Source organism: Manis pentadactyla, chromosome 17, assembly GCF_030020395.1.
Source record: "Manis pentadactyla isolate mManPen7 chromosome 17, mManPen7.hap1, whole genome shotgun sequence".
NCBI classification, from domain to species: domain Eukaryota; kingdom Metazoa; phylum Chordata; class Mammalia; order Pholidota; family Manidae; genus Manis; species Manis pentadactyla.
In genome coordinates this window covers 37,894,539-37,912,647 of record NC_080035.1, presented here as the reverse complement: position 1 = coordinate 37,912,647, position 18,109 = coordinate 37,894,539, and the positions used below count along the sequence as shown (strand labels likewise).

The following is an 18,109-nucleotide window of genomic DNA, read 5'->3' as shown; positions in this document are numbered from 1 at the left end:
TTGCCTCTCTCTATCAGTTTGCCACTCAAAGCAAAAAAAAAACCAGACAGAACCTCTGTTTTTAGTAAAAGCACAAGTAGAATACTACATAAGATATTCTGCAGAAATAAAATTTGAGAGTATTTTAAATCAAATGTGATCAATGATAGTAAAATTGGTGATTGCTTTATTGACTGAGTACTTTAATGATACCATAAATATTTAGGTATAAGGAACAATATTTGGAGTATGGTATTAAAATTATTTTAGTTACTGCCAGAATTTCTGATCTCATATTTTCTGCTGTGCTTCTGTTAGAACAGATCTTCTCAGTGCATTTTCCCCCAAATTATATAAAAATGGAGTTTTTCCAGTACTTTACTGGAGGTTAAGTATTCATATTTCATGAAACAATTCAAAGCTGTTTCAGCTCCACGTTAGTATTTTATGGACAAACCTCTTTTTTCCAGAATTTGAAAATGAAATACTAAATGTCTGCAAATTTAAAAGAGACTTTTTATAATGTCATGTTGGCTAACTATAGAAATGACTCAACAATAGCTAGCCTTCTTTACATCTTGTCTGCCATAGGGTTATTTTATAACAAGACTCATTGTGTATTTGTAGCAACCTCTTTGGAAGGACTGACTTTGTAGTATTACAATGTAGGGCCAACTTTTTTTTAAATCATATTTTATGGTTTTATAAAATGAAGCAGTTTCATCTCTTTACCACCAAAATAAATTTAAAGCATAATATTTTATTAACTGATGAACTATTTTATGTAGAATATTAACTTACCACTCACTCATTCCTATACACCCACAAATTCTCCCTTACTCCTTTGCATTCACTGTCCCTGTTACTTAATTATCTGTCATTTAATTATCACTGCTTTTACTCTTGCTACATACAGACACAGTATTTTAATAAACTTTTTTTACTATGTGTATTTTTTTCTTTTTTTTTAACCTGTTTGTCCTCTACTGAGAAATTCACTATATTAATTGCTGTGTTCCGAAATTGTAGGATGATAATAGATAAAATTGTCTAAACTATCACTTTTTTATGGGTGTGTGTGGATGGTAAGAAATGTGAATTTATTGTTAACAAGAGTGAGTTCTAAGATGGAAACTTGGAGAGCTTCTGTCTGATTGGAGAGAACATTACAGAATCCATCTTGTTAAAGGCAGATTTGACTAGAGGCAAAATAGAGATAGAAGGCTATAACGATAAGTATAACATATAATCCACATAACATATATCAAGTTATTTTTAAAATGTAACTATAGACTATAATTCAAGCAGATAACTGGATTAACATTTATTTTAGCTATTCAGTGCCTTACATAGAGAAAGATTTTACAATAGTATTCCTAGTTAGGAACATCTGAATTGTTTTTGAGATAGTCTTGAAATCTGTCTTGAAGTGACTGATGTGAAAGTCCAAAAGCACACTGATAAACATCTGTGTATATTTTACACCTACTTTCTGTTTAGAAATGGTGTGGTGTAATGGAAATATCATAGCCTTTGGAATTAGGCCTTAAGTTCAATCCTAAATTTGTCATTTATTAGAACTATGTAGCTGTTCATAACTTTCTTTAACTCTTTGGCTTCAGTTTCCTTATTTTAAAAATAAGAATACTAATTCCTAACTGATTTTGTAGATATAAAGTTTAAATTAAGATATATGTATATATTTGTGTGTATATATTTATATACATGAGGTATATTCTTTGCAAATACAAGTCCTCCATGAATACTCCCTTTAATTCTTTAAATTGAATTCTTTGCTTTCTCTCAGAAGTATGCCAAAGGTACAAAATTTGACACATATTAAATGTGTAACTTTAGCTTGTTTTTACAAAATATTTAGGATGTCAGCCATATGGTGGTGGTAAAATGCAGGAGCCTTATTTTTGATCGAACAGCCTATCTGTTCTACTATTTATTACATCAGGCTGCTTTTTTAACCCCTCTAAGCCTCGATTCTTCCCAACTGCAAAATGGAAAAACAATACCTATGTCATCAGGTTATTACATTGATGAAAGAAACCCACAGTAGTGAATATTGATTGGACACTTTTTATGTATTATTTCACTTAATCAGCATAAGAACCTCGTGAGGTAATGAACCATTATTGTTCATTTGTAGTTGGGAAAGATAAGACTTAAAGGTCCAGTGTCCATTGTCATACAACTAGCAAATAGCAGAATCAGCATTCCAATCCTAGTATCTTAAGTGCCAGTGCCCAAAGCACTTATTCCTGTGCTATTTAAATTTTCACAATTGTTATTTCACAGTCATTTCACAATTAGCACAGAGCAAGTGCTTAGCAAACTGTTTTTATGCTATGTCTCTGTTGAGAGGTTTGTATCTATATTTAGTCTCTGATTCATGGCAGAGGGCAAAATACTACACTGAAAGGCTTCTAACCAGGCTTCAGTACATTTATATAAAGTGGAATGATACTTATAATGTTAGATTTAGTTAAGTCTGGCAAGTCATTGGATTTAGTAAAGTCTGTCTTTTATGTAAAATCAAATTTGATTTCAATAAATAGATATTTTTACCAATTGAGACAAAACTGTGGAATTTCTACACATTTGTCATCTTATTTAAATAGTCTTTGGAAGATACTTAACTCCTTTTTATATAGGCCCATGTTTATATTTAACCATTCCACTGTCTTTCCAAGGTGATGAGTCTCTGAACTAATAGGATATTTCATTTAGGATGAAGTAAAAGTAAATGTTGGGACTTTTTTTTCTAGCCTTCCTTTCTTGTGGATTGAATTTGGCAAACCCACATTAGATAATTTAGCAGAGGAAACATAATCTTTATCCTATTATAGTAAAACCTCTCACTAATTCAGAATTTGTGATACTTCAGATGCAGTATTTGTGATCTTTTTTGAGTAAAAAATTCAAAATAATTTCTTCCTCTGAATTTTCAGGGTCATACTTATAAGGGGAAACCTGTCTAAAATCAGTAGCTTTTCAAACCAAGGGCTCAAGAAATGAAGGATTCCTTCAACGTGCCTTCAGCCTCTGGGTCCAGCAATTAATTCTTGTATGTTAAAGGACTTTTATGTTTATGGTATACTTTTATGTCATATAGGCCTATTTTGAATTATAGGTAACCACATTTTATTTATTGTAGCATTTAGTTTCATCTATAATCTGTACTGCTTGGAAGTAATAAAACTTAATTTTTACTTAAATGTTTATGATTATGACCTTTCAGTAAGTCATATAGGCCAGTGCATTCTTTATTATTCCGAATTAGTGAGGTTTTACTGTCCTAGACTTATAAAGAGTTAAAAGCTTTTTGAAGTGATAGTCATTTAGTTATAAAAAGGGAAGTCATAATTTAGGCCAATTTCATCTTACCTAGATATTACTAAAGGCTAGATATAGTAAATAAAAAAAGACAAGATAATGTTAACATGAAATTATTTGATACTCTAAAATGAAGTGGAAATCCAGAATTATTTAAAAATATGTGTTTGTAGATCCACATATGTATCTGCATATTGTACATACTTGTTTAGAGTTGCTGTACCACAAGAGAGTGGCTTAGACTAGTTGAACTTTTGAAATTCCTTCCAGATTTACATGTAATTCAATGTGCAAGGAATTTGAATCTTGATGACATAGAGATCATTTTTTAGAGGTGCATAGTTTTGGGTTAGGAAAATAAGTTGCCTCTCTTATTTATACTTTCCAAACTAAAGATTTTTATTCTGGAATGTGGCTTTTTATTTTGTGGTTAGAATGCCGGAACATTCTAAATCAAACGTAGAAACCAGGGATGGAGGGAAGGCCTAAAACAAGCTTAAGGGAAGGAATTAGGAAAAGGGAGGAGGAAAGAAGGAATGAAAGCAGGAAGGCTTGTTGGGAGTTGTGATTGGGGGCCCGAAGATCACAAAGCAGAATGGCTGAGGGGCAAGGTGGGACAGAAAGATAAATGAGAGTAAGCCATTGAACTGTGATGTATTGGATAAAACTATTTGGTTTTTATAAAAGTTTAAAAGTTCAGTTGAAATCAGTCATACAGGTAGACAGAGTAGCCTTTCTAAGATGTGTTTGGGAAATCTAAGTCTTTTCTGAGTCAGCTAGGAATATTTTTTTTAATGGCTAATACTAACAATACCACTTCTTTTAAAATAATAAATGACTTTGCATGCAGTTATTTTTTATGCAAACTAAATTTTCCCATATGAACTATTTATTACATGTAGGATTTTGTTACTTCTTTAATGATCTGTTTACATTACATAACTGGTTAGCTTAAGATTTTATCCATAACCGTATCTTATCTCTGTTTTTATTGATTTAGTGATATTTGCAAACAGAACTATTCGGTATGTCTTTTCAAAGTTGCTCCTTTGCAGGTAGATTCTTGATCTCTCACTCCTAACAGCTGCAGAGTCTTCTTGCTTGTTCCTTTTAACATTTTTCTCTTGTTCTTCCATAATAAACTGATTTATAACTTTTTTTGAAGATGAATAATGGCTTAATTACAAATTATAACACTTAACAGATGGAAGTGGAGAACGAGGAGAAAAGGATGCAAGCAAAATCACAACATACCCTCCAGGCTCTGTGAGATTTGACTGTGAGCTCCGAGCTGTACAAGTCAGCTGTGGATTTCACCATTCAGGTAGCAGCTGGAACTTTAGGGTATAACTGAATTTTTACAATTGTGCTAAATAACTTATTTGTTTAGTTTTGATGAATGTAGTCTGTCACTGTGCTAAAAGCTATAGTGTGGCGATTTCAAGTCTTTAAATACTTGCTTGGTATTTGTCATAGATCTCTTTTAAAAACTATGGCATGATGGAATAGGTACTTGTCCAGAGATCTAACTTGAAATTTATTTTATAACTCAGTTAATGAAATTCCTGAGGGTGGAATAACCCCTGAAATCCCTTTAAACTCTAGAATTGTGTGAATTTTATAACCTGGTCCCATATTTTGTTACTGTTCAGTGAGAAACGTGAATTAACAAATTTCTTTATTTTCTCAAAATGTAGAACATAATTAAATTTTCTTAAATTTAATAAATAAAATAAAGTAAATTATTAGCATTTGGGTTTTATAGCTTAGATTATACAATTCAACCTTTATAAAAACAAAAAAAATGTTAAATTCTTTCATTAATACTAGATATATTTCCTTATTTTATAAGGCATTGACCGATATTAAAGTTGACATTTCGTTGATGTGCATAATTGTACAGACCTCAAACCCATCTTCTACCTATATAATTATTCTAGATGAGAGAAAAAGATTTTATATTAGTTACTCATTACTAAGAAAGATTTTACAGTTGATCCAAACTAATGTTTTATTAAATGGTAAAGTTATTAAGTGGCATTTTTATTATATATTATGAAAAATATTATGCCCTTTTAGTACTTACAAAAATTTGTAGAACTGAAATTATTTCTCCCTAAATATAAAGCTGTTGGTGCTTCCATTGCATATTTCTAATGGCTCCCCAAATTAGGAAAATTTCAGTAGTGAAAATTGTACTGCTTTCAGAATCGTTGTGATAAAAATAATAAAATGCATATAATGAAAAAATAAAGCTCTGTATTTTGGTTTCAGTGGTTTTAATGGAAAACGGAGATGTCTATACATTTGGATACGGGCAGCATGGGCAGCTGGGGCATGGAGATGTCAATTCCAGGTACTCTAACTTTTTGTTTGAAGATATTAGGTTTTTTTCCCTCTCTTTTCCTCTTTCTAAATAAATATTTCTACCCTTGAAATAGTATCTATGCCACTGTTTTACAAAGTGTGACCCATAAACTACTGATGTTTTTTGATTTTGTGGTTGAGTGCTTTTGTGGGGATAGATGATTTTGTAGTTTCAGGAGAAAAGTTGATTTGCATTTTATATGTTAAAAATATAGGAGTGATTATGATTATCACAAAATTCTATGTTCTTAATATTACCTTTTTTAAAGGCTGTTCATAGCAATAGAAAAGACAAGGAATATCCCCAAATTGCATTTTAAAAAACAGCAATAGATTTATTCATATTCCTTGATTTTGTTTGTTTTGAAATTTTGGCCTAATACAAACATAGTATTGAAGCTTTCAAATAATTTTCAAACAAACCCTAATAGTCCCTCAGAGAAACTGCTTTGACTTATGTAGAGCAGTGAGAACTATTTGTGGTAGAGACTACAGACATTTCCTAATAGCCATTCTTCCCTACTTTGTTCAGTAGAGTTTCACTTGGTAACATGACCATGCAGTTGAAGACTTCATTTTCCTGCCTCCACTGCAGTAAGATATGGCCTCCTGAACTAAAGTGATATGTGCAACTTCGGAATTACACTGTTAAAGAGAAGGGGGGATACCCTCCCATTTCCCTTTCTTCCCTCCTAGCTTGCTTCCTGGAATCCATGTGTAGTGGCAGAGACTGGAGAAGTTCTCGTAGCGATCATAAGTTGGAACCCATGTATTAAAAATGGCAGAGCTACAAGGTAGAAATAGTCTTGGGTCCCTGCAGGCAGAGACCTGCCACATTAGCTCCTTACAGTTGGCTGATTACCTGAGAGACAAGTACACTTCCATCTTGTTTAAGTTCCTGTTACTTTGATTTTCATTACAGAGGCTGATTCCATATTCTGCTGAATACAGTGAAAGTGCTTTTGGTCAAATGTATAGAAAATCCATCTTCATTAGTTCTGGTCTTCCAAGAAGATGCTAAGACGTGATTAGATGTGCAAAGGATTTATTGGGAGAAAATTCCTGTGAAAGGTGAAGGGAAAAGAACAGGAATAGACAGGGAGAACCTTCAGAAATGGTGTCAGTTTGACCCTTGTGAAAGGAAAGAAGGCAGAAGGCTGGAGCAGGAGGGGTCTGGATTACAGTGCAGTTCTGAGAAAGTCCAGCCAGGCCAAGGTGGCTTTGGAGGAGTCCCAAGTTGGGCGCGTTGGGCCAGCATTAATACATTCACTGTGCTCAGTCACAGGCTAGTAGTGACCCAAAGAAAGAATGGCCTCATGGGTCCTAAAGAACAGTATCTGAGGCTGTCAGTCAACTATGCTTCCTGCAGCGGGCTGTCCTGAAGATCTGAGTGATCTGCGTGTGGCTGCCCCACCACTGAAACCAGGCTTATATCAAGTGTGGAGATTGGTAGGGCAGCTTCAGGCCAGACCTGACTCATTAGTTCAGTTTGCCACAAGATCCTTCTTTCTTTTTACTCTCTACTGTGCCTTATTCTTCCTTATATTCATAAGATACCTGTCAGAATCAACTAAACCTGTATGGTTACTCATTCATATACAGTGAATCACTCTGGCCATTAATTAAAATCCAGGATTTTCAGTTTGTTCTGAAACCACTCCAATACTTTGGCAGGAATGGAATTATACTTTAGATGGCAAAGACAAGTAGTTCTTAATCTTGTCTGAACATTGGAATTATTTGGGGAACTTCAAAAATGCCATGCATGTATTTTACACTAGAATTTCTAAGAGGTATGTGTTTGGAGATGGGATGGGGGTGTTGAATGGAAGCTGCAAGGGCAGTGCTAGCTAGACGCCATTGGGAGGTTTGTTTTCTTCAAAAAGCTCTCCAGGTTTTAATGCACATCTAGGATTGAGAACCACTGTCTGCCCCAATAGGGGAAGGTCAGAGCAAGTATGAAATGGAATGTCCTTAGTTACTCTGATGAATGTTGCTAATGAGAAGAGATGATTGAGGTATCCCTGAGTTGAACTTCTCTCTAAAAACACAAGTGGCTCATAACATTGGATACTATTGTCAAGGGGTATGTAAAACTGTCACAATCTTAATGATACGTATTGTGCTTGGAAAAGAAAGCAAAGGTCTTTGGCAGAATTAGTTTATCAAATGTGAATGGATATGTTATTTGGATATTTGACATTTGACATTGGACATGACAAAATATCAATGGCTTGCAGAGTTGAGCAATTATTAATCACAGGTGTTGAAAGGCAACAGATACTTTTTTTTTTTTTCATTTGAAAGGCATCACTGATATGCAAAGACTGAGTCAGGGCTTCTAATTTGTGTGGAGAAGAATTTGGTAACTTCTTTTTTCTCACTGAAGACTCATGACACTTCAAGAAGAGGGTTTATTATTATCTTTATCATCATCATCACTGTTGTTACTTAGCTGGTGATTATTTTGTGAGTCATGATATAAACTGGGAAAGGTGTGTTGCAGTTAGACATGGTGGAGCATCAAGGAGGGCCCTTCTTCACAAATCAGACTTTGTACTTGGATGTCACAGAAAATAATTGGCTAATTAGCTATATTTTGTGCTCCTGACTTAGTGGTAGGAAAACAGTGAAAATTATGACCTCAAATCACAGCCCTCAGGTGAGTGCAGTGTAAAGATTGAACAAAATAAACACAAAATCCTGCCATACCACATTGGGGTGTAATGGCTTTTGAAAAGGAAGGTGTTCATGCTGATTCATTTAAAATGAGGAAGTACCTAAACACACTGCTTTGGGTCTCCATTATACCAGTGAGCACCGTTACTTGATTTGCAGTGCCCTGCTCAGGTGGTGATATCATGCAATATGCTGAGTATTTTGAATAGCTTGAATTTATCATCTTCATGAAATATGAAGGGTTTAAATGTTAAAAAGAAACATCAGGGTTTCTTAAGAAGATTAAACTCTGGTGGGATTTGCTTTACCTGCCCAAAGTTGTTCTTTCCCAACATGTAAAGTTATACTCCTGGTTGCATTCACTGAGTTGTAAGTAGAAGGCTGATTACATGTGGTGGTGTGGTGAGAGCTCAGCTGGATGGTCTAGTGAATTAATCCCTGCACACTATGCCTGGCAGATTGAACAAAATGTAGTCAAACCCATTTCTGCTGCAAGCATTTTGGTTTACCCTGTGTGACACTTGGGAGGCAGGTGTCAAGAAGTGTGTTATTAATTCAGAATTGACCATTTATATGGGGGAACAATCCCAGTAGAAACAAAGTCCTATAATATACAATATTAACTACCATAAAGAAAGATATTTATAGATATTTAGTTGAGATAAAGTATAAAGCTGAAGGATATTTTTTAAGTCAAGTGCTTGATTTCTAGTAATCAAATGCTTTTAATGAGTTTTTTGTACAGCACACAATAATGTGTGAGTAAGACACATACTATAGTGTGCATGATGATCAAGATAGAAAGATATTACTGATACTCTGCTTATTTAATGTTTTGTCTTGCCAGAATGACTGAGTTCAGTCTCTACTTTGGGTCCTGATTCTATCACTTAACACCTATATGACTTTGGCCAAGTTTCTTAACTTTCTTGTGTCTCAGTTTCTTCCTCTATTAAAAGGGAGTAAGTGTATTTCCCTCAGAAGGCTACTGTGGGAGATCAGTGAGATGACTGATGCCTGTCATTTACTTAGCACAGTGACTAGCCCATAGTAAGTGCTCAGTAAATGTTAACTGTTATTACTACTGCTTTTTAAAGTGCCTATCAAAAAAACTTATGAGGGCTTTAACACATTCACTCATGACATGAGTCTGCCAACCCTTTTTCTTGCTTATTTTGTTCAGTATGCTCCTAAATTTCCCAATTCCCAATTCTTTTACCATTGTCAGTAAACTTAAGTCTGGATGTTAGAAAAGGGACTATGTAGTTTAGATGCTTTTATTTGATAATTCTAACAGTTTCTGCATTTCCCCTTTTTCTTGATATGCTATCCTTCTGCATTAATATGCTGCATAATCACTGTGCCTGGAACCATTTAGACAAGGTTCAAATCTTTGCATCATCTCTCACCAACTATGTGACTGTATCTTACTAAGCCTTAGTTTAACTGTGCTATAGGATTGCTGAAGAATTAATATACTGTATATAAAAAAAAGTGCCAGGTGTGCTACTTTTTTTTTTCTGTTCTTCCTGTTTTCCTAATTCAGTAAATGGTCTCACTGGTATCTCAAAAAGAGATCAAAGAATGTGTATTTGAAGACCTGCTACCAACTCTTGAGAAAACCCTTTAAAATCTTCAGATCTACCCATAGAGTTAATTTTGATGATCTGCAGTGGGTTTTATGTGAAAGTGCTTTGTAAACTGCAGGCAGGTAAACAATTATAGAAACTTTCCTTTTAATGCTTTGTTTGAACTGAATTGGACATTTCTCTGAGGGCCTTAGTTCACCATATAGCCCTTTGAAGTGGTCATTGTTTATTTGCAAAAACTCCCTATACCTCAGAGTTGAGAACCACTTATCTTCCACTGCTGTTCCTAGCCATATTACTCCATCCTCAGGTAAAAAACTGCTGTATTTTGAGGCATGGCCATTCTGGTCTCCTCCCCTTTTATCACCTTTTTACCTTTCTGTCATGGCCTTTCATTCATTTCAGTTTAGTACCTGGCTTACAATATTTTCTCACTCTGAGTCTTATCACACTTATGAGTGACTTCATTTCTGCGTGAATGATCACATACAATATACGTACCTCGACAGTCTTATTATCTATTAAACTTTACTTGCAGAGTCATGGTGGTTATTCTCAGGACCCATCCTAGGTCTAGCACAGCTCCAACTCTGAATTCTTAAGTTTAAACCACCCTTAATCTAATGGCTGTTTCTTCTGTTTCTTAGCTTTATTTTACTTGGCCTTTGACTTTATCAGTACTTTGTTCCCTATAGCCCTCCACATTTTTACTCTTTTTCCTGCTTTTCATTTTACTTTTACCCAAGTTAGAGATTGTTATTTATTCTCTTCACATATGCTTTCACCAGTATCCTCATTTTCTCACCCTCTTGTTCTTGGTGCTAGGGCATGACAAAACTTGAATTGATCTACATGGCAAAAGCATGAGTCTATATAGGTTTTCCATGGCTAACCTAAGCTTCTGGAAAAAAATAAGTTGCCACACATGTTCAGATTGTTACATGATTTCCAGATTAGACCAGTCCTTCTACAGTGGGCAGTAATTCTCCCGTTTTTTAGCTTTGAACTGTTTGTTTAAAATCTTTTGAGAATTTGCTGAAAGGTACATGCTCTCTCTTCAGAAAAAAAGCCATAGGAATTTCAACATTTGAGTTGCCTTACAAATTTAGGAGGTTAATAGATTCCTGAAGCTGACTTACAGACTTCTTAGAAGTCATTTGGATCTGGGTAAAAACTCCTAGGTATTTATTTGTTCCATTCACCAATGTACTTTTTTGTGATCTTTGGATTCTCTGCTCACCCATTTCCTTCTTCCTCTGAGAATGATCTCTGTTCACATCACAACAAAAATAAAAACTATTATATGGGAAATTCTTCAGCCCACCCACTCTACCAACCTATCTGCCTCCATACTACTTCTCTGCTCCTTTTTCATGTTATATTGAAAGAGGGACCTGTTTTTGTCCATGTTATGAAGTGTATCTATCTTTTTCTTATGGATCTAGTTCTTTCTTAACTCCTTTCTGAGTTGTATCTTTAGCCTCTTAACTTTACTCACTCTTTTTAACTTCAGAAAATCTCTGTTATCTTAAAAAGAACAAAGCCTCTCCTTCAGCTTTATTTTCCCTAAAGCTGTTGGTTCTCCATTTTTCCTTTTTCACTGAGGTTCTTAAAGGGATTTTGCATAATCTCTGACCCCACTGTTAATTCCTCATCTGCTACAGTGTTGTACCTACCTCCACCAAAGAGACTTTCTTCTTGGTAAATCAGGTGGCCACTTGTATGTAACTCTGGAGTATTTAGATGTACGTTATTTCCTTTTTGAAACCTTCCCTTCCAGTGACTCTCTTCATACCATATTTCTCTAGATTGTATTATTCCTCTTTGTTATATACTAGATTTCTATGAGCTCTTCTTCCTCTGTCCATACCTAAACTGTTAGAAGAGATCCATGCTGGAAACTAGGATCTCGTCTCTCTGTAATCTTCTTCCTAGATTTCATTCATTCTCATAGCTTAAGTGAATGGTCCTACCATATACCTCATTGCTTAAGCAGATAACCTTCCTTGCCCCATATCAATCATTTGCCAGGTTCTGTTCCTTGCAGAGCTGTCAATTGCTTTTTCCTTTCAGTTCACATCGTTCCTCGTTCAGGCCCTCATCATGGCACATCCAAATTATTGTGAAATTGTCTTAACTAGGTTTCCAGCTGCCAATCTTAACTCTTCCCAACTCATTGTTCATTGAGGCCTGAAAAATGATTGAAAATATATTTTATATAATTTCAAAAAATGTAAAGCATCATAATACATTATCTGAAAAACAGGTCTCCTCTATTATGTATGGACTATTCCTACCGTGATTATCCTAATTATAGATAATGATAACTAAAAGTAAATAAATGGTGAATAAAGTGATACAAAGATGGGTAAAAGGATAATTATGATGGATGCAAGGATGCCATTTGTCTTAATAGTTACCATTTATTAAGTGTTAGTTATGTGCCAGACACTGATCCAAGCACTTGATATATGTGAGCTTCTGTATTATTCATAGGAACCCTGTAGGGTAGATACTGTTCAGTGTTATCCACCATGTTATAGAAGAGAAAGCTGAACTACAAAAAGGATGAGTAACCTGTTCAAAGACACGGTCACATTGCTGTTAGGCAGTGAAGCCAGGATTCACCCCTAGGCAGCCTGGCGCTAGAGCCTGAGTCTTTAGCTGGTACGGCAGTGCCTGCCATGAGCTGCATTCTGATTTATTAACTGCTACCTCTCAGCATCTAAGGTTGCAGCTCAGTGAAAAAGAAGAGAAGACATAAAGTTAACTGCTTTGTAGTTCCTAGATCAGCTTTCTATTAAAACAGCACATGATTTTTATTTCATCCAGTGAATACTATAGAAATCTCTAACATGTCATTCACTATAAAAGGTAAAATTTTCTTCCTTTTAAAACAACAGCAGCACCAGTTTTTCAGAAAAAATAAAATATGTCTATAATTAGGGTAGTAAATTCAGGAAATCTTACTCATAATTTTCTTAAAGCCAATAATTATGTCTTTTTTATCTTGTATACATAGCACCTAGAATGGAGACAGGCATATAGTACCTAACTAAGTGTTAACTGAATATTGTTAATGCCTTTTATCTCTTCTGTTTCTTTATTGCATTATTTATTGTTTTTTATTCCAGTTTGGTCTTGTGAGAAATTGACTTAATTTTTTTCTTTTATCTAGGGGATGTCCCACTCTTGTTCAAGCATTGCCAGGCCCTAGCACACAAGTTACTGCAGGCAGCAACCACACGGCAGTACTTTTAATGGATGGACAGGTCTTCACATTTGGAAGTTTTTCTGTAAGGAATTTTTTAAGCATTAATAATATTGATTTGTACCATTGCTTCACAATTTGTCTATATTAGCTATTCTTTCTGGTTTTAGTGAAATTCTTGTATTATAATTATTGCATATGCTTATTTCACACCCAGCACACACAAAACCTGAATGGCATTACTTTGAAATAATTTTCTCCTCTAGTGTAGCATTAGAATTTATTGAATTTAACAGCTTTAGGATTGGACATATTTATTCCAGGTCAGAGTCCATTAAACATTCAGGAGAGGTAATGGTAATTCTGTCATTCAAAAGCCTATTTCTTAACTAGCTTGTAATAATACATTTTTCTTAACATACAGAAATTATTTCTATTTTAGAACTTTTTCAAAGGCTAGTTTTCTTATTAGTTATGTTTAAATTTATACTTTTCTTTTCCTCTCCCTCTCTGTGTGTCTCTCTAGTTGCCTGTTTTGCTCTCTTTTCTTTTTGCCGAAGCTGAAAAGAGTGAAAGTGCTCTGAGAATTTTGTAATTTAGGTATAGTGGAGATCATTAGACTGTGCTAATCAACCTATACCATCTCTGATGTGGTTAACTATTCAGAGCTCTATAACAGAAGTCACTGAGATGTTATTTGCAACTCAAGATTTTTGTAACACATAACTGTGAACCTAAAAAAACACTTTTATAATTCAAAATGGATCAAAAACCTGAATGTAGGTCATGAAACCATAAAACTCATAGAAAAAAACATAGGCAAAAATCTCTTGGACATAAACATGAGCGACTTCTTCATGAACATATCTACCCAGGCAAGGGAAACAAAAGCAAAAATGAACAAGAGAGACTATATCAAGCTGAAAAGCTTCTGTACAGCAAAGGACAACATCAGTAGAACAAAAGGGTATCCTACAGTATGGGAGAATATATTCATAAATGACAGATCCGATAAAGGGTTGACATCCAAAATATATAAAGAGCTCACACACCTCAACAAACAAAAAGCAAACAATCCAATTAAAAAATGGTCAGAGGAGCTGAACAGACAGTTCTCCAAAGAAGAAACTCAGATGGCCAAAAGACACATGAAAAGATGCTCCACATCACTAGTCCTCAGAGAAATGCAAATTAAAACCACAATGAGATATCACCTCATACCAGTAAGGATCGCCACCATCCAAAAGACAAGCAACAATAAATGTTGGCGAGGTTGTGGAGAAAGGGGAACCCCCCTACACTGCTGGTGGGAATGTAAATTAGTTCAACCATTGTGGAAGCAGTATGGAGGTTCCTCAAAAAGCTCAAAATAGAAATACATTTGACCCAGGAATTGCACTTCTAGGAATTTACCCTAAGAATGCAGCAGCCCAGTTTGAAAAAGACATGCATCCCTGTGTTTATTGCAGCACTATATACAATAGCCAGGAAATGGAAGCAACCTAAGTGTCTATCAGTAGATGAATGGATAAAGAAGATGTGGTACATATATACAATGGAATATTATTCAGCCATAAAAAGAAAACAAATCCTACCATTTGCAACAACATGGATGGAGCTAGAGGGTGTTATGTTCAGTGAAATAAGCCAGGCGGAGAAAGACAAGTATCAAATGATTTCACTCATCTGTGGAGTATAAGAACAAAGAAAAACTGAAGGAACAAAACAGCAGCAGAATCACAGAACCCAAGAATGGACTAACAGTTACCAAAGGGAAAGGGACTGGGGAGGATGGGTGGGAAGGGAGGGATAAGGGGGTGGAAAAAGAAAGGGGGCATTACGATTAGCATGTATAATGTGGGGGGAGGCACCGGGAGGGCTGTGCAACACAGAGAAGACAAGTAGTGATTCTATAGCATCTTAATACGCTGATGGACAGTGACTGTAATGTGGTATGTGGGGAGGACTTGGTGAAGAGGACAGCCTAGTAAACATAATGTTCTTCTTGTAATTGTAGATTAATGATACCAAAATTAAAAAAATAATAATAATAAAATAAAATAAACACTTTTATGTGGAAATTTCTTTAAACTTACAGAAAGGTTGCAAAAACTAAGAATAGTACGTAAAACACCCATGTACTCCTCAACCAGATTCACCTATTGATAGCATTTTGATGTTTTCTTTATTATTTGCATATATGCATTCTCCTTCTCACTATGCACTGTGTGTGTGTGTGTTTAAAGAACTTTTCCCCTGAATTCTTTAAGAATAACCTGCATATATAATGACCCTTTACTCCTAAGTACTTGAGTTTGTATTTTGTTAGTTGACCCAATCATTATTTTTTGGCATGTTTCCCCCTCTCCAGACCAGCATCAGGCATTGTATTTGTTTGTCATGTCTCTTTAGTCTCCTTTAATCTGTAACATTTCCATACCTTCTGTTTCTCTGTTATGATACTGACATTTTTGAAGAATATGGTACCTTTTTTTTTAAATAAAATTCCTCAGTTTTGTTTCTCTGGCACTTCCGTATGTTCAGATTCAGGTTGTACATTCCAGGCCAAAATACCATGTAAGAGATGTTGTGTTCTCACGCAACACATCAGGAAACACAGAATGCCACCTGCCCCTTATTGGTGATGGAAATTTGATCACCTGGTAAAATGTCTGATTTCGCTACTGCATAGTTAGGTTTTTTTTTTTTTTTAATTTTGGTATCATTAATCTATAATTACATGAGCAACATTATGTTTACTAGACTCCCCCTATCACCAAGTCCCCCCCACATACCCCATTATAGTCAGTGTCCATCAGCATAGTAAGATGCTATAGAATCACTACTTGTCTTCTCTGTGTTGTACAGCCCTCCCTGTGCCCCACCCCTACATTATGTCTGCTAACAGTAATGCCCTGTGTTTTTTTTCCCCTTATCCCTCCCTTCCCACCCATCCTCCCCAGTCCCTTTCCCTTTGGTAACTGTTAGCCCATTCTTGGGTTCTGTGAGTCTGCTGCTGTTTTGTTCCTTCAGTTTTTTTCTTTGTTCTTATACTCCACAGATGAGTGAAATCCTTTGGTACTTGTCTTTCTCCGCCTGGCTTATTTCACTGAGCATAATACCCTCTAGCTCCATCCATGTTGTTGCAAATGGTGGGATTTGTTTTCTTCTTATGGCTGAATAATATTCCATTGGGTATATGTACCACATCTTTATCCATTCATCTACTGATGGACACTTAGGTTGCTTCCATTTCCTGGCTATTTTAAGTAGTGCTGCAATAAACATAGGGATGTGTATGTCTTTTTCAAACTGGGCTACTATATTCTTAGGGTAAATTCCTAGAAGTAGAATTCCTGGGTCAAATGGTATTTCTATTTTGAGCTTTTTGAGGAACCTCCATACTGCTTTCCACAATGGTTGAACTAATTTACATTCCCACCAGCAGTGTAGGAGGGTTCCCCTTTCTCCACAACCTCACATATAGTTAGTGTTTTTATTCCTTGAAGCCAGTAAGCAATCTATGGTTTGACACTTTTAAGACAGTTTTAAGATACCTGCTTCTCATCAAAGTTTCCTCCAGATTTAGCATCCATTGTCATTCTTGCCTGAATGAGTCTTTACTGCAGTGTTTGCAAAAGGATGATTTTCCAACTCTAGCACCCCTCACATTTACCAGTTGGCCCTTTGTATTTTGTTGTAATCAAGAGCCCTCCTTTCTTACTTGTTTGTCTGTCTTTCTACTTCTTATGGGTATAAACACATGTGTTTGTATTTTCTTTATCACTGTCATTATTGGGGTGCTTACATGAGCTCAGATTTGGCCAGCGGGAGTTCCTTTAAGCTGATTCTTAATGTTCTTGTGACTTTCCCCCTCATTTTTTTGAGCACTTTCATACTTCCAGCATAACTCAATATTCCAGGCTTATCTATATCAGTCCTAGAATCAGCCATGTCTCCAAAGACCTGGTCTCTTTTTAGTGAAAAACAGTATTAGACATGAAATGATCACAGTATATTCATTGCTATGGGGTGTCTTTGCATCCCCAATACACATATACATGCATATACACATATGGATAGGTATTTTAGGAATCTGATTCCAATCTATTCTCACAGGGTGCTTTCTTACCTTGTCCCATTCCATATTTATGTCCTTTCTCTCACAGCAAGAGTCGTGGCTCCCAACAATATCAATGTATTTATTTCTCATTCACTCAGTCCTAAAATATGTCTAGAACAGCTTTGCCCACACTGCTATTAAAACAAGCTCACTAAAAGGAGTTCAGGATGGGTTTGTCACTCTTGTTCCTGAGCCCCTCACCTGTGTCCCACTGTAAGACTGAAGGACATAGTCAGATACTTTGTTCATTAGTCACTTGGATTCTTTCTTCCCACCCTCTTCCAGAAGAATTACATTATTCCTTTGGAATAGAGGTGGGCTCATTTGTTTGCTGTTTTTAATTAATAAAAACTTTGATATGAATAAAAAATAAGCACAAGTAACAGATTGTTTATAAAGAGCAGCATCTGCCAAGGATCACCTCCTTCCCTTTGTCCCTAAAAACAGGCCCTTTCCCAGGTCCCTTTTAAAGTTTCACCATGTCCTGGGGTAGGGGTTCATCTCTGAAAAGTGAATAGGACTGATCTCAGGGGTTGACGGAGCATGAGGGATGACCTTTCAGCATGGAGGGAACTTTGACTTTGAACAATGAATGAGACTCCAGAGGAATGCTGGAGGTAGAGCAGAAAAGGGGTGAATTCAAAGGATTGTCACACAGTAGAGTTCCTCTTCTCCCTATTCTAACAGTCTTCCTACCCTACCTAAAACACATTACTTGAAATGCTGACCACTAGCATGTTCTGCCAACATTGAGCTCTCAGACTTCTAAGGAAAAGGGTTTGTGGTCCAATGTGCTGTTTCAGTTTGCTTTTAGTT

General features: G+C 35.6%; 1 protein-coding gene across 15 annotated transcripts in view; it reads left to right on the top strand.

Moving 5' to 3' along the window:
* MYCBP2 (MYC binding protein 2) overlaps positions 1–18,109 on the top strand; it is a 269,203-nt gene that overhangs the window by 86,201 nt on the left and 164,893 nt on the right. For 14 of the 15 annotated variants that reach the window (XM_036893768.2, XM_036893769.2, XM_036893773.2 and 11 more), the window contains 3 exons: positions 4,529–4,648; positions 5,599–5,680; positions 13,138–13,255. In XM_036893768.2, coding sequence (XP_036749663.1) covers positions 4,529–4,648; positions 5,599–5,680; positions 13,138–13,255 — 320 coding nt within the window. Of the gene's footprint in view, positions 1–1,638; positions 3,056–4,528; positions 4,649–5,598; positions 5,681–13,137; positions 13,256–18,109 lie in introns of those variants that run through there. The other variant, XM_057494447.1, reaches the window with a different exon arrangement.